The 22664-nt window shown below is 33.4% G+C and overlaps 3 protein-coding genes across 3 annotated transcripts; 2 read left to right on the top strand and 1 right to left on the bottom strand.

Annotated features, from left to right (window-relative positions):
* The first annotated feature begins 217 nt into the window (after nucleotides 1–217).
* LOC106118362 (uncharacterized) lies at nucleotides 218–17020 on the top strand. Its single transcript, XM_013313018.1, has 6 exons — nucleotides 218–467; nucleotides 14280–14425; nucleotides 14961–15186; nucleotides 15389–15653; nucleotides 15727–15923; nucleotides 16039–17020. The coding sequence occupies exons 1-6, from the start codon at nucleotides 380–382 to the stop codon at nucleotides 16296–16298; spliced, it is 1182 nt and encodes a 393-aa protein (XP_013168472.1). The 5' UTR covers nucleotides 218–379; the 3' UTR covers nucleotides 16299–17020.
* Nucleotides 17021–17029: 9 nt separating this feature from the next.
* Nucleotides 17030–21372, bottom strand: Tango6 (transport and golgi organization 6). Its single transcript, XM_013313017.1, has 5 exons — nucleotides 21214–21372; nucleotides 19171–21137; nucleotides 18548–18770; nucleotides 17850–18001; nucleotides 17030–17362 (listed from the first exon to the last, which is right to left on the bottom strand). Exons 1-5 carry the CDS (start codon nucleotides 21263–21265, stop codon nucleotides 17045–17047), a joined length of 2712 nt encoding a protein of 903 aa, XP_013168471.1. The 5' UTR covers nucleotides 21266–21372; the 3' UTR covers nucleotides 17030–17044.
* A 320-nt stretch (nucleotides 21373–21692) lies between these two features.
* On the top strand, nucleotides 21693–22650 carry Nedd8 (Nedd8 ubiquitin like modifier). Its single transcript, XM_013312717.1, has 3 exons — nucleotides 21693–21834; nucleotides 21903–22033; nucleotides 22479–22650. Exons 1-3 carry the CDS (start codon nucleotides 21817–21819, stop codon nucleotides 22561–22563), a joined length of 234 nt encoding a protein of 77 aa, XP_013168171.1. The 5' UTR covers nucleotides 21693–21816; the 3' UTR covers nucleotides 22564–22650.
* Nucleotides 22651–22664: the final 14 nt, after the last annotated feature.

Below are 22664 nucleotides of genomic sequence, written 5' to 3'. Positions count from 1 at the left end.
TTAGGTTTGTTGGGCAATTTGTTAACGGGGATTTGTCATGGGAGCGAAACCTATGCTAAAATTAGAAATTAGTGTTTAATTTGCCTCAAAAATGTATTATTGCAGACTGCATCATAGTCCTAACTGTTTGCATGCTCGTATAATAGCATAGCCTGTCCCAAGCTCCATGGCTGCACTTTATCACAACGACCGTTCGTCAGTCGTTTGAAGACCGCAATAGAAGTGCGACGTTTCCGAACGCCGCACGAACGCGTTCCGAAATTATTTTACGTGATACGCTTAATAAAGATTTACATTTTTATATAAAATAATAAATAAAAAATACAACAAAGTTATATAAGTTAGTAGTGTATCGGGTTTTAATTTAATTTTTCTCATAATGTTTGGTCGCCTGAATTTATTTCTGATTGGACTTTTATGCCGAATTGCATCCGTGTCCCCGATCGATGATATAGAAGCGGACGACGGTGAGATGATTTAATTATAACAAAGTAACTAATCGATTCATTAATACCTTCATTAAATCAATTAATTTAATTATAGCATTTTATTTTAATAAAATAAAATGTTAAGTCGGTCGTTGTAAAAATATGTTTTGTTTTACGTGAAATGACAATTCTTTGAACGGTATATTTTTCATAGCCTTATTAGCTTAGAGAATGAGGTACAGCTAAATGTTAAAATTCATGTAATACCAATTAAAACAATAGGTTTTAATTTTACATATATGTAATTTGATTTGTAATCATTAATACGTAAAACGTTTTTTTCCGCCTGTAAATAAAAGCGTTTAATAGATTCTCTTATTTTTTTGTGAAGCTATTAAAATCACTTCTTTATCCAAATACAGATGTATACGAAAATAACGAAGGATTTTCGTTTTTTTTAGCAGATTCAAACATAAAGTAGGCTTCCATTGCTAAAACACTCGTATCTATGAGTATAATAGAAAATTTGTATTCCCTGCGTTTTCAAAGATAATGAGACAATAATATTATCGCAGTTGCACTCACAGTAAATCACTGAGCTTGGCTATAAGTCCTGGGTTCGATCCCCTCTAACAATGTTTTTTAATCTCCGAATTTTCCACGTAAGGTGTTCCTATACGATGTTCTTAAGATTAAGAAAAACAACGTGGCTATTGTAACTTTATTAGGGTTAATTACACGGCTTTAACGTAAAGTAAATCACGAAGCCCTCGGTGGACACGTCACTATATGCTGACGACGACAAAACAGTTTTGAATGCGTTATTTTCATATTTTGTTATATGTACATACATCGGGATGCAATAGTTCCAAAAGGATTTTCTTCACATAGCATGTTGATACTAAGTACAAATTCAGTTGATGTCAGTCAACAACAATATAAGTCACGACCGTAATCTATAGGGGTTAGCAGAGACCTGAGACCTCCATTTGGCGCGGCCCTGACACATCTCTATTCTACATACAATGCTTACATCTGCGTTGGTTTCTGGTACTCTAAAAAGAAGAGTAAAGTTATTTTATTTACCTACATATTTTCATTTAGTTCAATAATATAAGATTAAATTAAATTAGGTCTTCGTTTAACAATAACATAATGTTAATTAACGGCAGATCGACGAACAATGAAACTGTGGATAAAAAAAATCTTTGAAAAGCATCTCGATAGTGGCGCACGCACCTCGTTTACGCAATGTTGATCTAGAAGGCGCAACAAAGCTTTTTTACCGCAAGGCAATGTGACACGGAGGCGTGCGGTTTTGCCAGATTACATCAAGCTAACGGCTCATCGCGGCGTTATCAATGTTGCTAACTGCGGCGCTTTCGCACTTCATAATACACATTTTACTATGGACCATTTGTCAACCATGCCATACACTACGACAGTAAAGTTGACAAATGATGACATATTCCTTTTTTTCGTTTTATCTGACGCTGCTTAGTGTAAGAAATGTTAATAAATTCTTAAGGAATGCTTAATAGACCACTAAATGACTGTACGTAGGGTAGTAAGCTCTATGTTCAAAGAATCCAAAAATAAGGGATTTTACCGACAGCATATAACTGCGGATAAATATCATTTCGACTAATAAATTAAACTTTTGTTGTAAGTAATGGAAATAAAAATATTTTTTAATTTTTACCTATTTTGACCAACATTTTGAAGAATCTTACAATTATTATTTCTTAAAATAAACAATTAAATCATAATACTTACAAGCTATCGTATCTAGCGTACAATAACATCCTATATATTGGCTACCTTCGGGCTAAAATAACGGTTACCTCATTACCCTTAAGACCACCAACAGCGTAGACAAGACATGGCGATACTACTAAGACATTATCTGTAATCTTTATCACAGTCGTGGAATCGAAGTCCAACAATATCTCCACGACAAATCTAACAATCATAGTGAATGCTATGATCAAATTAACTGAGTATATTTCTCTAAACAATGCACCGTTTAGGAATGCGCTGTCCCCATTTAGGCGAATATGTTAGTTCACATGATTTATACAGATAACAAAACAACATCGTCTTTCCGATTTAATTGCTAACTGAAGGGTGTGTAAGGTTGGTTCAATTTATTATTTTATATGATTACTAACTGTCGACACCGTCAGAGACACCACAATGGTTCGAATTTTCTCACCTTTTAAACCTTCCCGAGATCTCCACGAACATTTCAAGACCAAGATAAGATAAATCCGTTCAACCGTTCTCGAGTTTTAGCGAGACTAACGAACAGCAATTGATTATATCAAATATACCATATTTTATCATCAAACAACAAAATTACTGAAACCTAAGAATACAAATCGAACGTTCTTTTTTTGGAGACAGTTGATAAAGTGCGATAAAATATCGTGCATTTCTCTAATGAGTCCGCATTAGTTGAACTAAATTGTGAGGTCCAACATATAAATTGTCTCAACTCGTGAGCGTCTAATTAAGGTTATATGGCTTTCGTATTTATTCTTATTAAGATCACCTACAGATAATTATTTTATGTATTTTAAAATTTGCATTAGTAATGTAAGCGAACATTTTAAAATATTCGTCTGTAGGTGATTGACAAACTTTGAATGATAACTTTAGTAAAATTATTTTTAAACACTGTCCTATAATATTTTATTCTCATAAGTAAAATAATGGACTTGTGTTTGAGATATTCTACGTTTATTGACACTTTGAAATGCATCAAAATGAGAATATGTTACAGGTCAGTTAATAGTGTGCGTGACAGTAATAAAAAATGTTTCGTGTTCTAGAAACAAAAAAATCGTCATGTTTAACCTTTGTGTTACACGAGAATAATTTGTTGTGCAAATGTGTATGTGCCGATTGTGTAGAGAGTACAGATTCAACAAGTCAATAGCATCAACGGAAGCCTGATGACAGATACATAGCGTAATGTTCGCCCATCAGTACATTGATAGATGTACCTTTGTAGTTTCTATGAAGTAATAGCTGTCGCCCGCGAGTGCGTCCGCTCGGAATTAAAAAAAAACTTAATAAGAAGTCTATGTGTTCTTCCAGAGTATGCTATACATCTATGCCAAATTTTATCGACATCCGTTCACTCATCCCGGAGATACCTACAAACAAACGTCCATCCATCGATCCATCTAGCCTAAACATTCGCATTTATAATATTACTAAGATAAAGGCGTAATCGTATCCAGAAGTAAATTATAAATATGAATTTAAACTGTATAAATCCTAACACATTAAAAACTGAACATAATAATAATTAAGAAAACTGTTGGTTTAAGTGCAGTACGTACCTAATAAAGACGAAGTACTTAAATGCAAAATAATTTAAAAAACTTTGTAAGAATGAATCGAGTTGAAATGTCGCTATGTTCAGAATCTTTGCGTCGCTTTGAAATGTATTATACATGTTGGTATCTCGTATAATTGTTTTTCAATCAACATTCCAGTCAACTGTATGAGGTGTTAAAGTTTCGGATTTTTTTATCATCAGGCGACGAAATGGACAGGACATTCACCTGATGTTGTCGTCTAATTTTGACATTACGGTGCTATACAGGATTCTGAAATAAAAAATTCTAAGCAGTACCGTACTGAGGTTAGTCATCTCGGTACTTACCGTGCCTTTCTGATACTAAAATCTCCGTTTAAAACATATTGTTATCTCTGTTTTGTCAAAAATAATGACGTGGATGACGAGGCTCCGTATCTGACGGGCGTTTGCCTACAAATCTTTTTGGCTTTGATTGTCATTTGGTACATTTGTACCGGAGCAGATATTATAGATCATACCAATTTCAAACACTCTGAAAGTTAACTATATTTAAGGTTATTTGAAATATAAATGAACAATGTGTATTTAAATAACTAAAATTAACCGCTTTCCCAACAAAGTTAAGAAAAGCGATGCGAACAAAAAATATTTATATAGCTTCATAAGAATGTAAATTCTTTATAATTTTTTATTCTATTACAGCAGTATAAATAAAATGGACGTAAATCGAACGTTTAAGTTAGAAAGCAACAGTGTTGTGCTGCGGCATTTGTGTAAAAAAAAACATTTGGGACAAACGCGCGTTGAACCACATTCTCCGTCGATGTAACGTTAACATACCTGCTTGAACTAAATGTGCGAATATTTAGTAAACACCACCACGCGTCGCCGATATTTGGCGCGTTCAGTATTGTACAGCTACTGACGTTGACCCGGTTTGTTTGTTTCTTAAGTTTTTTATAATGTTATCTGTGTAGACACGACCATGGCCTGAGGAAGTTGTCTGCATGTCATTACGTCAGTGGGCCAGCGGCAGCGCGCGGTTAGCATTATGCATGCGGTAACGGTTGCCGGCACTTGCGGCGAGACACCCTACATCGCCAATATTAATGCTGTTCTAATATTCTTCCGAATCAATAATTCGCCAACATTAGCATAGATAATGCAAAGCCGATTGATACAGATATGAATGCTTCGTTTTGCTCTCGTTGCGCGCTAAATAGGACATGTGTGAAACTATGCTTTCACTTGACGCGCTTCAATTCATGCCACTAATCAACTGATAATTTTTATTTATTAAACTGACAGATGTCAACTGTCAAAACGACCGACTATAAAAGTATTGAGATAAAAGCTTTCAATCCGTTCTGTTTTTAGTTAGATAAGAAATATTTAGAGCTATGTATACTATATATATATACATTTAGCTAATACAATTTAGGGCATTAAAAACTCGTCCAAAAAGAAAGCAACTTTATCCTGTACTACAGCTTGTAAGCTGAAATAAAAACTAAAAACATTGTTTGTTTAACTGCTTAATTTCGTGGCATTTCGGGCTCGGAAATTTCATAAAAGATCTTTTATCCCAAAAAATATCCCACGCAGAATTTTACGTTTACTTTTTATGCATTCTACTGTTTCTTGAACGGTTCATTGATATCAAAACGGTAACTGATATCACAACAAGCAACGTAATGTCCACTTAAAAATCAACTTTCGGTTAAAGAGGTAAAAGCGTTTTGAACAAGAATTTTTATCTGAATTGCGAAAATAAAAATTAAACAATGCGATTAAAGATTATCGCTAAAGGAGTCACGAACAATCTTTTACTTTTACTGTGGTCTTTTGAATACAAGCGGATTAAATTGTAGCAGACTTTAATTAATTAAATCGGACACAATTTTGTCCGCCATACACATATTGTATATTTGTGCGTCGTATCATTGTTTCTTTTCGCTTTTAAGACATTTTTATTGTCTTTTATCCTAACTATTTTTAGAATAGCAAACGACTACAGTAACGGTTCGATGAACTTTTTCGAATTTGCCATTTTCATTTATGTACCGTGCCCACACCAAATTGCCTTATAAAATTTTAAGATGGTAACGTTTCTAAAGTGACTCATTGTTCCGTTTTTAGTTTTAACTAATTCCTATTCCACTTTAAAGATGTAATGCCTAAAAATTCTTTTATTTACAATATATACATGGAATTATGACAAAGACAAGTAATCTTTGTTACTAATATTATTAACGTGAATGGATAGATGATTGTTTGAAGGTATCTCGAGAACGACTGTATGGATCTCGCTGAAATTTGGCAAAGATGTGCGAATAAATGCCACCAGCGTGGCAAAATGGCGCATAGTCTGAAGGAACACATAGGCTAGGCTAGCTAATACCCAATAATTTTTAAAATAAGTTACATTTTAATTAATTAAAAAGAGCTTCAATTTAGCTACCGTAAGCTTGTAGTTTCTGTACTGTAATTATTCTTTGTTTTCCTGATATACGCACTTCTTCTCGATTACAGAGTGATAAGTATTATAGATCTCTGTTCTAGTTACGCAAGCGTGGTGTCATTAGCGGCTATTGTGAAAATAGTGTAAATCGTAACAAGCTTTGTCGATGTCGATGCTGTTTAACACTGATCGTAGGTTTCTGAGACCAAAATCTCTGTATAAAATACTTCGTCATACCTATCATTATTTTTGATAAAAATGAAATAAGTATATGTTTTAAGACGCATTTTGCTCTCAGGAACCCGCGGTAATTAAGCTGTTATAGGCTAGTTAGTGGTCTGTGTAATTAATAGGGTTGTAGGTAACAAAAATATGCAACCCATTTTTTGGTTATAGACGTTTCCATGTAGACTGAATATCGTTTAATAAACTCAAATGACTTGGCGCACTCACAGATTTTCATTAATTATTTAGGGAACCGCTTAGTGTACATTTGGAAAAACTACATTAAGCGACAGTAAATCATGTAATTTAAATAATATAAATCCACTGCAGTTACTGTAAACGACATCTTTAGAGAAAAGAATTTAGTTCAGCTAGCGTCATTAGTGATTCGCGCCGCGTACGAAATACGCAATGTTATTTGTATACAATGTGTTGGTATGTAAAAACCGTTTAATCTAATTACTTTATAAGACGACGTCTCAAAATTAAACCGTGAGCCAGTTGTAAACGTTCCACATACCACCAGCAGAGCATAAACAATTTTTCGTTGTTGAAGTGCTGTACGTAATGTCGGAAGATATAAAGACAGTGTCTAACGCGGTGGCTTCAGTAGGTCAATTTTTAATTGAATTCAACAAAAACGGTGATTATACACGCACGGCCAACTGACAATGAGATTTGGATTTACACGCTCTTCTGCTTTTTACGTGTTTAGAGTCCACATTTGAAGTCGCACATTGTAAAACGTTTTGTGCACTACTTTGTACTGACCATAACCCGGTGATACAATTCTAGTATTGATTCCTGAAGATTTTATTTGTGATTTATTGAGGTTTGTAGACGAATTTTCCTTTGTAGTTTTAAATCATATATATATATATTATAGATAACACAACGGTTTGCACAATATTACCATGTCAGAGTTTGTGTAACGACAATATTATTATAACACTATCTTACTACTATTATTTATAAATGCGAAAGTTTAGACTAGTGGTTCCCAAACTTATTTTGTCTACTGCCCACTTTGAGAATAAATTAACATATTATAATTTCACATATTTAAAATCACTATAACTTCAAATTAAATTAATTAATTATCGTCACCTATATATGTATATTAACGGAGAATTCTAAACGAAACTTTTACTATAACCCGCAACTTGAGACCTGCAGCGCCCACAAGGGGGCGTTATTGCCCACTTTGGGAAAGACTGGTTTAGACGGATGGATAGATGTTTAAGCGAAGGTAACTGCGAAACCGTTCAACGGATTTTGATGAAATTTGGCATACATGTAGAACCTAGTCTGGAAGAACACATGCCACTATTTTTTTCTTTTAATTCTGCACGTACGGAGTCGCAGGCGACAGCTACTTTACAATAATTATAATGCGATTATTAAGTCGGAAACATATATCTTTGTATAATGATGTAACTGTGGTTTGTCTGCAGCACAAAGTAACAGAGCGGCTCGTGTTTGTTCCTGGAACAGAGGCCGTGTTAAATGTGTGTTCAAATGACTGCATCAAATCAGATGACCTCATAAAGCGATCACAGGAAGAGCGACGCGTAAAGGTCTTTTGTTGTTAGCTATGTAGCCGTTTCGCATCACTCACCTGTTATAATAAACACGCATTGTATAGTACTTTAAAAATATAATAAAAAAAAACTGGTGTTTAATTAAAAAGTACGGATTGCAAAATTAAGACAATCTCGGAAAGAATACAAAACAAATATCTCTTCACTTTTTAAAATCGATCTAGCCGCTGAGTTTGTAGATAGCTAAATTTATTTTGGAACAGACAGTAACATTCATTCCAATGATTAACCCTGTTCTGTCAATCGTGCAAAAATTTAACTATTAACATAAATATATTTTCTACCTTCTTAACTCCATGAAATCTCACTTTGGGTCATATTCAAACGTGGAGTCTACTTTGTGCGTAATTTAGAATAAAGTCATAGACTGGTGTAATAACATAACTGTTAAATTTCTATAAAAATTGTGGAAACGACTTCCGAAAACAGCTTATAAAGTAGGCAACCATAATATAGTGTCCATAATATTTTACATATTTGTGTATGTAATTGTAAATAGGTATATCAAAACCTTTTTTTACAAAGCAATTGAAGCTTTAATTCTTTTTAGATGATAAAGTCATAATTATAAGCGAGTCATAATTCGAACAGATATTAAAATCTCTTCTGTAGTTGCCTACTGATGTCATTTTTTCATCCATGGGTTATGAAACTTTCACACATTGTGATTAGACATGATATATCATAAAAACTAGAGCGTAGTTAAGTGATGGTTGAGCAAGTCAACTTCAATTGGTAATCAGAATGTGATGATTACAATTATGGTAAATCCAGTAATTATTGCACTCCAGTGCATATAAGGCGCTAGTTTCTTACGGCCTTTTGATGGCAGTTAACGGTATTCAAGTCTATTTCGAACGAGTCAATACTTTTAAGATTGCCACTTGAAAAGTCATTTGCTTCGTGTATCATGATTTATTGCCACAAGTGTCCACAAGACGCGCCCAACGTTTCTGCATTTCTAACAGTAACCATGAGATGAAGACAGCTCGTGATCGATAAGATGTCTTTATGTAGCGTATAAAGAACTAGTCGAAAAAGTTAAAGCTTTATTTCTAGCTAACCTATGAATTAAGATAACTTGGATTCAAATGCAATCTTACTTATGATTATATTAACAAATAATATAATTTATATTATTTTATCCATACTAGCTGTCGCCCACGACTCCGTCCTCGCCAAATTAAAAATAACTTAATAAATAGCCTATGTGCTCTTCCAGAATATCTTCCATAGATGTATGCCAATTACAGCAAGAGCGAAGCATCCTTTCTGGAGATACCTACTAACAAACATCTATCCATATTGTAATTCAGATTTATAATATTAGTAAGAAGTAAGATATTAGTAAGATTAAAAGATATTATTTAGTTTCTAAGATCAACATCAACAATTAAGTACTGGAAAAACATATATAATACTAACTTCAAAGATTCCTCCTTCGACGCTCTTCTTTACTTCCGTTATCTTGACAAGGTCCCCTGTCCGTCATGTCTTAGAGGACTTCACAATTACTGTATCGGAACCGTACCTGGTAATGAATATTATATCATATTACAATACTGAAGATTCAATTATTTATATTATTACACATTTGTTTATTGTTCTTGTATTGAATTTGCAGACTCATGAACCGTATCGCAATGGTTTTAATACTTCCTCTTGAAAAGCGTCGCGTGGAACATCCACATCCGTTTTGTATGAGTCACTGTAAATATAACTTAGCGTTACATCGGCAAAATTTACTTTATTTTCATACAGCTAAAAAACAATTTCAAATGATGTACTGAATACACTCATTATTTGCTCGTAACATCCGTTTTTATGTTTGTTATGTAGAATCTAATGTAGCTGGCTGATTTAACTAATGACCCCGCATTTTGACGGCCTTGCTTTATAATCTACTAATATTATTTCTTAATTACATCGGGGTTTCGATGTTATTATTCATAAACGAATTCTGTCCATCAACGATATACTAATAACACACAATAACTTGATGTGACTTTTCCTTCCAGGATGTTATTGCCAATTTCCATTATTAAAATACCTGTATAAAACATATTACCTCTCGCGAGAGACTCCATCCTTTAAAAAATAGCTTTCGAGTTCTTCCAGACTATGTCCTACATCTATGCCAAATTTCAGCGAGATCCGTTCAGTCGTTTGGGAGATACCTTTAAACATCCATCCATCTAAACATTCGCATTTATAATATTAGTAACATTAGTAAGAAGTAAGATCGTCATCCTTCTCATTTACTTTGGAAAATAGGTAACAATATGTTTTTATGTACATTTATTTACTCAATTTAAACATACTGTCGAAAACCTCCAATGCAGGTTTGGATTGGAGTAGATTATCAAATCAAACTTGCACAGCGTTGCTAAAGAAAAGAATCAAAGTTTGATTTGAACTTATACGTTATAATTTATTGTTGATTTATTACGCTTTATAATCGTAGCCTAATCTAAATGTATTAAGTGGCTTCATATAGCTATTACCAAAGTTACAGTGTAGACACCTTTCACTTTCTTCGTTATTGGTACGACGATTTACACGACGCAAACAGTAATGTTAAGAGTAAAAAGTTAATTAAACTGACTAAAGGAAAGTTCAGTCGTGTATTTATATAATAACTTCGCGTATCGAATTATTAAAGAACTATCATAATAACGATCTAATCTTAATTGAAATGTTTGTAATTAATAATATGGCAATCTTCAAAATCGTAGTGACTTATGAATTTTTTTTAAATATTAAATAACAGAACAATTTTCTAAAAATGTTTGTGACATAAAAACTTATACATTAATATATTGTTACTATCTGTCGCCCGCGACTATCATCATCAGCACACTATACGTCCCCACCGAGGGGCTCGGAGCCTACCCTAAGTTAAGGGTGATTAGGCCATAGTTAACCACGCTGATCCAGTGCGGGTTGGTTGACTTCACACATATCTTTAAATTACTTCTAAAATATGTGCAGGTTGCATCACGATGTTTTCCTTCACTGTATGAACGTCGGATAAACGTACATATGTAAATCAGAAATCGAAAAACACATTGGCACATGGCGGGATTCGAAACCAAGACCTGCAGATTGCAAGTCAAGTGCTTGACCACTGAGCCACCGACTGTGTCTGCGCGTAATTAAAAAACAATTAGAAGTCTATGCGTTCTTCCAGACTATAATTATATGTATGCCAAATTTTATCCAGATCCGTTCAGCCGTTCAAGAGATACCTTCGAACAAGCATCAATCCAAATAAACATTCGCATTTATAATATTAGTGATATTTCACTATATAAGAGTACTAATTAATAATGTTTTGGCAGAAATATATACTTATGTACTTACTACTAAAGGCGGCTTAACATCGAGCCATCATGAAGCCTGCAAGGAGGCTGTCAAGAAGGTTAACGTAATTAAATCTTTATATCCGCATGTCCTTTGATTCGTTACTTTAATTATAGATTATATCATTTTTTGTTTTTGTGTAATATATGAACATTATTATTTTGTTGTTTTCTCTTGAAATATTTTGCATATTAAAAGAAAAGGCAATTTAATAACGAAAGAGTCAAAGGACAAACATGATCTTTCTGACCTCGATATTAATTTTGGCACCGGGTCAAGTCAAGCCCATTGGCATAAATTGCTATCCGTTAGGTCGGTGAAATTGTTATATTTATGATACCGTTCCAACACTTCCTTCGGCTATTAGTTAAAATTGAAAGTTGATTTTACAAAAGTATTACAAAAATATTATGCCGTGTTTTTAAAAGCGTTGATTTGTAGTTTGCTTTAATTGGAACGTATGTTTGAGATTTTTTGCAGAAAAGTATTAAATGACAAGAGGTATATGTACGAGTATTTTTACACTATAAATAGGGAAGTCAAACAATGGTTCCTTCGAATACGAACCACACACAAAATTTGTGAAACCCGTTAATATTCAAATATTAAATAGATATGTCACTTTTAAATAGACCACGAGACATCGATGTGTCTTTATCTATAACCTGATCTACACTATTAAATGAATATGGATGAGATCCCGCGAGAAACTTATAATAGGAACATAAATTTCCAATAGGGTTGCGTTTACATTAGTAGTTTCAAAACAAAAAAAAATAATCTAACCTCTTCTGGATCCATTATTATTTAGAACTAGCTGTTGCCTCCGATTACGTCCGTGCGAAATTATAAAAACTTATTTTGTAACCTATCTTCTTCCATGTGCTACATCTATGCCAAATTTCAGCGAGATCTATGCAGCCGTTTTGGAGATAGCTTCTAACAAACTTCCATCAATCCCAGCATTCGTATTTATAATATTAGTAAGATAGCTATTACATTAAAACAAGTGAAATTTAAAGCCGTTTCATTCATCTTCATATGCAAATTGTATTTGGTTAATGTCAATGAGAGGGAGTGGACACTCGTCGAGACATGTAAATAACCCAAAGACTTTGTTTTGCAACGCTTTCTATTTAGATAGATAATTTCAACTTGTCATCAATGGACATTTAATGTATTTTTTTTGTTTTATCTGTGGAAGCTAAATCCGGTGGTCGCTGCGTAATTTGTCATGATCTATCCGGTTACATATTATAAGAGTATAGTTTTAATTTTTATAATATATTAAGTATTACTGGCTAATGATTTAATTTCTTTCTTATTATTAAACATAATTAAGGCAACAGATTCTCGCCTTTATAAACTAAAAAAAAAAGTTATTCTAACTTTGTCTAGTCGTAAGTCTATGAAGGATAATTTCCTAATATTTTTTTAAATGGTGTAAGTGATCGCACCCCTAGTAGTGTTTGCAATGTACCTGTTTATTGCGCTACTTAGATAATTTGCTCATTACAGTGAAGCAGTGGTTAGTGGGCAGTGGGGCTGGAAGGCTGAGCCATGCGGCCGGTAGCGCGATCTGTCAATCTGAACGATGTGCTAGTTTTCACTAATATTAAACGTTAATTAAATTATAGATAACTTTCAAGATTTTCTTACACAGGATTAAATAGAGATTTTTAAATATACACACATTCTGGATATCGAAAATCTGACATTATATAATTATAACTAGCGGACCCGACCGACGTTGTCCTGTCTACACGTCTTTAATTTGAATAAATTAATATGAAGTAAATATTTGATGAAAATTGTGAATCTAAACCATTCCCAGATCCCCTTGAACACACACAAAAAATTTCATCAAAATCGGTCCAGTCGTTTGAGAGAAGTTCAGTGACATACACACTCACAGAAGAATTATATATATAAAGATATAAAGATTATGAACAGGCAAAAGACATCAACGACAACTATTGCTACAAATATTAGGTGTTTGCCGTTTTGTTATTTTTTGTAACCTGGTAATAAAAAATCGCGTAATTTTTATTCAGTATTAAATTATGTTGTAAATGATTTCTTCCACTTCTTCTCAGCAATATGACAAAGTAAATATTGACATTTATTTTAACTAGAATAGAGGAGATTTTTTACAAGTAGAGTTTCACAAATTGTTCCATTTGCTCCTATTGCTTTGTTTATTTCTGTGTTCATTATAAAATATAACTTTCATTATATGCTTTCATTTTCAAATATCTAATTTTAATGTATATGCATAATTTATGTTCCGTAATTGGTGAACTGCATCTAGCATACGTACTTATTACCAGAGTGTAGCGAATACAATTTAAATCTCTAGCGAAGTCTCTAGGTCAATAGAGCGATCGGGTCACTACATCACAGACGCATTCGAGCGTCTCGGCAGACTGAGGAAGTCAATTACACAAATCGCTTTAGAAAACGAAGTGTTGGAGCGTGAAAATGGAAGTGTTTATTCCTAGTACACATTGGGCGCTTTGGAAAAGCGTGTTCTATTGCTTACGATGGTTCCTAATGCACCTGTTCCTGTTGCCTGCTTGTTCAATGTATTAATCCCTGTTGCATTTTGTCAAATCCGTACAAATGTTTGTCAACATGCGCTCTATGTTTGTCCGGTTCTTTCTGTCTGCAAAATAGTGTGTCCTCACTTTATACACCTCCCCACCGAGGCTATACTTATGATTGGGATGACTAGGCCTTAGTCAATCACGCTGACACAATGCGGATGTTTGATTTGTCGGTTGTTTAAATTTCTACGCAGATGTGTGCCGGTACACGGTGAAGGAAATAATGTACACTAATACTGATTTAATGTATGTCGTATTGTGCAGAGGTGCTGCATTTGATCGGCGAACCGGATTTCCGCGACGTGCGGCTGCGCTGGGAGTACGGAAGCGAGGAACAGAGGCAGCTGCTCGCCTTCCAGGTGCACTACTGCGAGCTGCAGGCCTGGGGACAGTACAGGTGTCGAACCAAAGTAAGTGCAATGAAAGACAAAAAACAATTGTAGTTGATAATCGGCTCATAAGGAACGGCGAAACCTTCGGTAAATTTAGTAATTTCGAAATACTTATAAGAAAACCGTTTGCATATTAAATATATCAAAATATCTCAATTTAAATCAGTAGGGTCGGCCCGGTTCTGCATCTAGCATAGAACGGGATATAATGGCGGTGTCGGAGGCAGGCGTGACCGTAACGCCACAGTCCGCCGCCGCCCTAATGCTCGTTATTACATTCAGGTGCTTTACCGCGCTGTAAAATAAGCGGTCACAAGATTTATTACTGGCTTAACGATTTATCTTTAGTGTTTTTTTCTTAAGATAAAATTTAAATTACCATAATTGTAATGAATCGAATTACTAGTATAAAGTTTGACCGAAGATAGAATGACCTTGAAATATTCGTGTGAAAACATCGATTTATCTAACTTATTTATCAGTACCAAATTCCTCTTTTTTTTAGAATAGGTAAAAGCTCTACCACACCTATTAAGTTAATTATTTTTCCTAGGTAGTAGAAAATCATGAAAGCGAAAAGGCGTTACGCAGCCGTGCTGGCGACATATCGACGACCACGCCGAGCGGTCGTCGCGGCCGCGCGTACAGCACACACATCTCCGGCCTGCGCATGGCCACCACATATTCCTTCGAGGTCCGCCCCGTGAGGCGAGACGCACGCGACCTAGCGGACCCACAATCTATCGGGTCCAAGATCATCATTGTACCTACTAAAGGATGTAAGTTCTCTAATCTACATTTCGGTATATTGTGAAGATTTCGTTGTTTTTGAATTTGTGACTTTAAAAATACACATCAAAAGAAAGATTCTTTCTTAAGCTTAATATGTTTTGTTTTGTTGTTGCTTGAACGAAATAAAGATGTTGATATTTTGCGGCATCTATACTCTATAGTGCCTAAATCTAAATGGAACTTTATCAGTTTCAGCCCGTGCGACTCAATGTCTGCCACACGCCAGCGAAGTAGAAGTATCGACGGGACCGTATTTCGGTGGGCGCATAGCTGTAGAGGCGGCGGATGGTGGGCCCGAGCGCTGTGCGTTACAAGGAAACCCGCGCAGTGCGCAGGACGCCTACATCCTCAGGATACACCACCGGGAGTGCGGCTCCGAGGTCAACGACACCACCGTCGCTACCTACGTCATCGTGCAAGAGAACCTTCCTATATTGACGCATAGCACACGCCGGTATGTAATTCCAGCAACTGCGTAAAGTGTCTTTTAGAGAGATAGAGTAAGAGAATGCAATTTTTCTTTGCAGATTTTTGGTTTTATGTACGTACAAACCAGAAACTCTGACGGTCCGAGCTGGTATTAATTTGCCGAAAGCCGATCCTGGAGACGTGCTGCATCAGACCAAGCCGATTGGCTCTGTGGAACCGTATGACAACCAGGACATGGACTACAATGATCTACAACCGGCCAGGCTTGAAGCGCGCAAGGAGGAAAGTCAACAAAGTATGTTATTTACAAAACTTGCAGATTTATTTTATGTTATTTTTATTTTATGTCACCATTGAATAAACTCTGAAGTTTGGACGATTCAAAGTTACTAAAGTTAATGAATTTTCAGGTGCATTTGGCGAAGTCTTATTAGTGATATTCTTAGTAGTCGCTGCGTTTGGTGGTATTGCGCTACTCGTATGGAAGATGGTACCACAGACGGACAAAGACAATGTATCTATAACAACAATGTCATCAATGCGGAGTAGTATATTCGGAAGTCGAAACAGGGATAGGTTTTCAGACAGAAGTTCCGTATACTCAATAACGTTATCAGAAAAAGAAGGAACGAAGAAAAGTAATGAAGGAGACAATACATCTGAAGCGTGAATTTACTGAATAAGGCTTATTTATAACTTGCACGTGTTGTGTAGTATTATATTGTGATGTAAATTGGTCAAAGTAGCTTACGTAAATACATATAGAACTGTGGGTCTTGCATGAATATTTGTGTCAAGCAACATCGTAACGTAAACGACAAAATTGGTATTAATTTGTGCAGCGCCCTTTATCGGGCGCACGTACACAAAAAATCTCATTATAATATTGACATTTGATAACAGTTCGAAGGCGTTTGTCACAAATATTCACGCAGGCCCACTGGTAATGTTGAGGCTACGACACTAGAAGTCCACTTTGATCCTGTTGTCTACAAAAGCTATTTAGGATCGAAGTGTCATAGAGTTTAGCAGACAAATTGACAAGAAAAATATGCAAATTTATTATTATTTTTATTTAAACGTATTCCTAGGATGTTTCCTAAAATATTTAGTTCTATTCGAATTTACGTAAAAATTAGGGATAATATTTTGTGTGCTAATTTGACTGGACTAATGGTAGGTATTTTGTATTAATAAAGCAAAAAGTTGCGAATGTACAAAGAGTATAAGAAAGAAAGACAGTGGAGTGTTTTGGTCTCAAATGAATTTTATTCTCGGTTTTAGTTGGACACTTGCACTGCGATGCTATGATGGCCATACAAAGATAGCATATTTTAATCGTATATTTTAAATTATATTCTAGGATAAGAAAAAAAATGAGTGAAAAATAAAAAATGAAACATATATACAGTACATTTATTTGTAAATAATTTCCTTTGTTTCATCTAAAAGCGAAAATTCTTTTTTCATATCAATATTAGGGAGTAAAAACTGGTAGACAATATCATTGAGTTCTTCAAGAGCAGTTTGTGCGTGAAGTTTGACAGCATGATCTTCGTTCGGGTCTTTATACAGTTTATTTAACATCCTGTATAAAGGAAGTAAGTGTTCTTTCAGCTGAATCAAAGTTTCCTTCCCCAGGCCTTTGAGTAAACTTGATATGACCATAACAGCGGCCCTCCTGCATTCCACAGCTTTATCTGTTTCTATTATGCTCCCAATGCACAACAAAACCTGGAAAGAAATTCACTTTAAAGTAAATTAAAAGTAGAAAAAAAAACAAACGAATTGAGAACCTCCTCCTTTTTCAAGTCGGTTAAAAAGAATATTAATGAAAAATATACAAAGGCTTTATAATTTATTACATTTGCATATATTGCCTAAGGCTATTTTTAATTGATGAAGCTTATTTGCGACAGATGGTATATTATAAACTAGCAGTCACCCGCGACTCTGTTCGCTCGAAATTAAAAAAAAAACATCTATGCCAAATTTCATCGAGATCCGTTTAGCTGTTCTGGAGATACGTTGAAACACACATTCAAACATTCACATTTTTATATTAGAAGTAAGATTACGTTGTCTCAATCACAAACACTTTTTAATAAGATTTTTGACGGTGCTATTATTATGTAATCATAAGAAAACGAGGTACGGAAATCGAAAAAATGATTAGAAACTTCATGGTAAGTAAGCAGTTAGGTTAAACTATATAACTTACCTCATAAATGATGGAGCCAATCCTATAGTGCAGGACCAAAGATATCTCAGCCAAGTTGGACAATGCAGATGCCCTAATTAACGGATCGTGATCTCTACATGCCGTCAACATTGTATTCAATAAAATTGTTTTATGAACTATACTCATATCACCTGCAAATAATTTATACAAAAAATAGTACTTTAAGGGCTTATACAGTTTTTATTTACAAGATATTTTAAATTCTATAAATCATCATCATCATCAGCTCACTATACGTCCCCACTGAGGGGCTCGGAGCCTGCCCTAAGTTAAGAGTGATTAGGCCATAGTCAACCAAGGCTGGTCAAGTGTGGGTTGGTTAACTTCACACATACCTTTCAATTTCTTCTCAGATACGATGTTTTCCTTCACCGATGTTTTATAAATTATTTCTATAAAAATCATTTTTTGTACCCCATTCATAAATCACCGAACAGCTTATAATTATTAAAAAATATTTAAATAATAAAAGTATTTATGAAATATCAGAGAAGATTTATGCCCTAAAAAAGTTAAAAAATTAAATAGAAAAATGTTTGCCACCTTTTAAGAAACTTTTGCTTGCTCTATGGCATTTGACATTATACTTTTTTTGAATTTGGCATTTCAAAGCATGCTGGCTGAAGAGACTTATAGATAAAAGTTATGAGTTTAATAAATGATTAAATCAAACTTACCAAGTCTTTTAGTTACTTTTACGATTATATCACCTATTTTTAATCTCATCTCTTGAATTTTATCTTGCATTTCTCTGGTTTCGATACATTCAAATGTAGTGGAAATGTTAAGAAATTCTTTGCATAACACATTTAGTACATCTTCAGTGCAATGCATAGCTAACGCGGCGATACCGTTTATTGCAGCTAAATATATGTATGAATCTGCATCTTTCAATTGTTCCTGAAATGATTTAATATGTACCATTATATTTTTAATTTTAACAGATTTTTGTTAATTTACTAATAATTAAATACTAAGTAAGCTCTAGGCATGTTATAGGATATGGTTTATAATAATTCAATGACAGGATTTAAACTCTCGACCATGTCATCGGAAATCTGTACCCTTAACCATTAGGTTAATGGAGCTCTAAATTTTTTTAAGTAATATTAAAAAATATTAGACTGAGAATTAACACTAAGCCACTCCAGTTTTGTTTAGTTAGACAAATAAACAAATCTGTTGGCCGCTCGCTTTTTTTGCCACCTTATACTATAAAAAAAAAATCAAATCTTTCAGCCACATTCAAGAATAAAATATTTTCTTTTTACAACATTGGTATAGTTTTAAATTATATTACCTGAAATAAACAAAAAACCAAATGACGTTTGGATATTGTTTCTGCATCTTGTTGATTAATTAATTTTGTTAGTTCTAGAATCCCATGACCTCTCGTAGGTAATAAATTGTCAAAAGCATTTGACACGGCTTTTTCATAAGCTGAATTTTTATTAATCCTACCACCATTTATAAGTAATATTGCTTCCTTAGATAAAATACTATTAGTGTTTAACTCATCTTGAGATATTTTTTCTAATATTGGAATAATTTTTTTTAATTTAACAGTTAATCTATAATCATCAATGTTTGGTAAAATTGTGTTCAACAGAATTAAAGCAATGGTTTCACATTCACTATACTTTTTATTTTCTTCAAGAAAATATTCTATGAAGTTGAAAACAATTTGAGGTGTTCTTTTCAAACATTCATTTATATTTGATGATTCTGATATCACAGATAATAAATGTAGTACATTCAGGTATTGTTTGTCTAAATCATTTAGCAAAATTGGTTCATCTTCTGGTGCTAAAAGAGGTTCTATTTTTATTCCGTTTCTCTTTACACTAAAATCAATTAACATTTGTAAAGAAATTTCTAATACAGCTTGAATAAAATTGTGATCAGATATCTGTTTAAATAATTCTATAAAATAAAAAAGTGCATCATCTTGAGGATAAATATTATTCATAGCTTTCAATATTAAACCGGCTTGAATTTCTTCAACTGTAACTTTAGATAAAGTTGTATCACCAAATAAAAATGATTTCAGTAAAACAGGTATTTCATTTTTATCCATTTTCTCCATACATTTAGTTAAAATTTCATTTAATTTATTTTTTATTCCTTCATTAGTACATTTCATACCTATAAGAAATAATATAGATAAATTTGGAGTTAAAAGTTTTCTAATAATGTCTTGATTTGGCAAACTTAAGGCTGAATGATATGTTTGTATTTTGTGTTCTATTTGTTGTGTTGTAAATATTATTGTTCCTGGTATATATGATTTAGATATATTTTCACATTTAAATGAGTCAAAAACATCTTTTGTTAAAGCAATAACTGCTATTGATTCCGGATATTTTTCTGTTAAAGTTATTAGACAGGCTATTGCAGTTGTTAAGTATTTATTATTATTTAATATAAGAATTTGCTTTAATTGGTTGCAAATGTTTTGCACATATTCGTTTTCACAAGTGTCACCATGTTTTGTTGCAATTAATTTGCAAATTATGTCAATTTTTTTCCATTCTATTCCCGAGTCCATTTCTAAACTATCCATAAAACATCTGATGAGACTTAGCAATCCTCCCTGTGCTATAAGTCGACGACTCAACTCTTTTGTGATTGTTCTTCTAACAAATGCAGGAGGTGTCTTGTCTTTTACATTTTGTAAAACTAAAAGTTCCTTCATAAGTATCGGTTGAAAGCAATTGCTCACTAAATTATCATATATTTTGATATATTTCTTTTTATCCAAATTTAATTTATCATACATTTCTTGTGTCATTGTGAAATTAGTATATACTCCTGGCTTTTTCAATGGAGCAAAGGAAAGCTGTATTAATGCAGCTAAGTAGTCTGATAAATGAAAACTGATTATTATATTCTTTAAAACTGGTATAGAATAACTTCTTACAAAGAAATCTGTACACTCGGTAAGTAATTCATATTTTTGCTCATCAGATAAATCAGTAGCAGATAACATGGCTGCTAGTGTAGATCTTTTAGATAAACTGATTCCCAGACCAGGCACCAAACATGGTGATATGCCAAGGGAAACAATGAGCTGAAAACACGTTCTCAAAAGCTTTTGATTCTTCACACTTATGAGCACAGTATCATCCTTTTTAATGTAACATGCTAAATCATCTATTTCCTTAAATATTTTATTAAGAAAAGTCTTTGTGGAGATAAAAATGATAGACTTATCTTTACTACTTGTTTCATCATTGTTTAGCAAGATTGGTATGAACCCAGAATCACCTGAAAGTAAGTTTTTGTTACAAGTAACAAACAATAATATAAAAATGAATAACAATGTTAACAGCTCTTTACTCACCAATTTTTGTAAATCTTTCGATTCTTTCAAATATTACATTGATATGATCCATTTTTTGATTTGGTTGATATATTTTAATGTTTATTTTCGTAGTTAAATCTGTACTTTTGTTTAATTAACTAAACTTTACACACTTCTCATGTGTTTGGCAGTTTTTTGACAAAGACAGTGACAGATCTAGATCAAAAAGCAAAGAAAGATCGAACACAGTTTAAGAATGTGACACCAAAGAGTATATAAAATATGTGACACCGTAATCCATTTGTATTTTTGGCGCCTTAAATTAACTGAAATTACAAGAGACTCGATTTATTTCCATGTTGTAATTAGTCATGGGTAAATAAACGGTTCAAGATATGAGACCTGAACCATAATTTAAACATTCTTGTGTAATTAAAAAACAACTCAATGGCTCTACCTAACTTTTAATGGCTCCTCGGGCGTCAAAAACAAAAGTAAGTATCTGTGGAAAACTGAAAAAATGTCAATTAATGACAGTGACAGTTAGGATTCCGATACATGAAATCACCGAATCTAGAATTTACTTAGAGGAAAGTTCGATTAGGATTTTGATTAGAACTGTTATATTACTAAGTTTTCATCATGCTTATCAAAGTCAAGGTATGTTTAATGTTTTAAGATCTTTTATTGCCTTAGGTTTCTTTGTACATAACCTATTTTTGTTGTAGACTCTCACAGGCAAAGAGATTGAAATAGACATAGAACCCACAGATAAAGTGGAGAGGATTAAAGAAAGGGTTGAAGAAAAAGAAGGCATTCCACCGCAACAACAGCGGCTTATTTTTTCTGGTAAACAAATGTAGGTATTTGTATTAACTATTGTATACCAACATCTATGCTATTCAAATCGTTATTTTACATTGTCTAGTTAAAAAACTGCGTCTCATATGTGCTTTACTGTTAACTGAGTTTAATATATGGACATTTTGTAAATAGTTCTCAATATATAATTGTACAACATCAGTAACATCCCACATGTTACACAGAGCCCAAATTCATTATTTTTCTTAAATGATAAACTTAAATATGACCATGAGCAAGCTTTTTTGTAATTAGACTGTGTTTAGGAGGCAAAAAGTTGATCTCTAAATAGCCTAATTCCATATTACTAGATTCTAAAATAGAGATTAATATATTTTCTTACATATGTAAGGTAATGTAAGTTTGAATTTCAGATGTTAATTAAATACTTATTTGTTCGATGTGGATTATACTGGCTTGATTGAGAACATTATTTGTTACAGGAATGATGAGAAAACGGCGCAAGATTACAAAGTACAAGGTGGATCAGTGCTGCATTTGGTGTTAGCGCTGCGCGGGGGAGAGTGAATTCTGTGATCATTGTCTCATATTTATAACTACTTAATTTTATTTCTCATTTTGTGTATAAAATAAACACAATTACATAAATTAAAATAATTCTTTGTTTA

Source organism: Papilio xuthus, unplaced genomic scaffold (genome assembly GCF_000836235.2).
Source record: "Papilio xuthus unplaced genomic scaffold, Pxut_1.1 DF827597.1, whole genome shotgun sequence".
Lineage (NCBI taxonomy): Eukaryota > Metazoa > Arthropoda > Insecta > Lepidoptera > Papilionidae > Papilio > Papilio xuthus.
The sequence above is the reverse complement of the archived record's forward strand: the minus strand, read 5'-3'. Positions and strand labels throughout refer to the sequence as shown.

Bases quoted from the DNA above. Each gene is read 5' to 3' on its own strand.
- Nedd8 (XM_013312717.1), top strand. The intron at 22,034-22,478 runs GTAGGTATTTGT...TATTTGTTACAG, and splicing joins ATTTTTTCTGGTAAACAAAT to GAATGATGAGAAAACGGCGC.
- LOC106118362 (XM_013313018.1), top strand. From the start codon at position 380: ATGTTTGGTCGCCTGAATTTATTTCTGATTGGACTTTTATGCCGAATT. The intron at 468-14,279 runs GTGAGATGATTT...CGTATTGTGCAG, and splicing joins TGATATAGAAGCGGACGACG to AGGTGCTGCATTTGATCGGC. The intron at 15,187-15,388 runs GTAAGTTCTCTA...GAACTTTATCAG, and splicing joins CATTGTACCTACTAAAGGAT to TTTCAGCCCGTGCGACTCAA.
- Tango6 (XM_013313017.1), bottom strand. From the start codon at position 21,265: ATGGATCATATCAATGTAATATTTGAAAGAATCGAAAGATTTACAAAA. The intron at 18,771-19,170 runs GTAATATAATTT...AAATCATTTCAG, and splicing joins TGGTTTTTTGTTTATTTCAG to GAACAATTGAAAGATGCAGA. The intron at 18,002-18,547 runs GTAAGTTTGATT...AATTATTTGCAG, and splicing joins AAAAGTAACTAAAAGACTTG to GTGATATGAGTATAGTTCAT.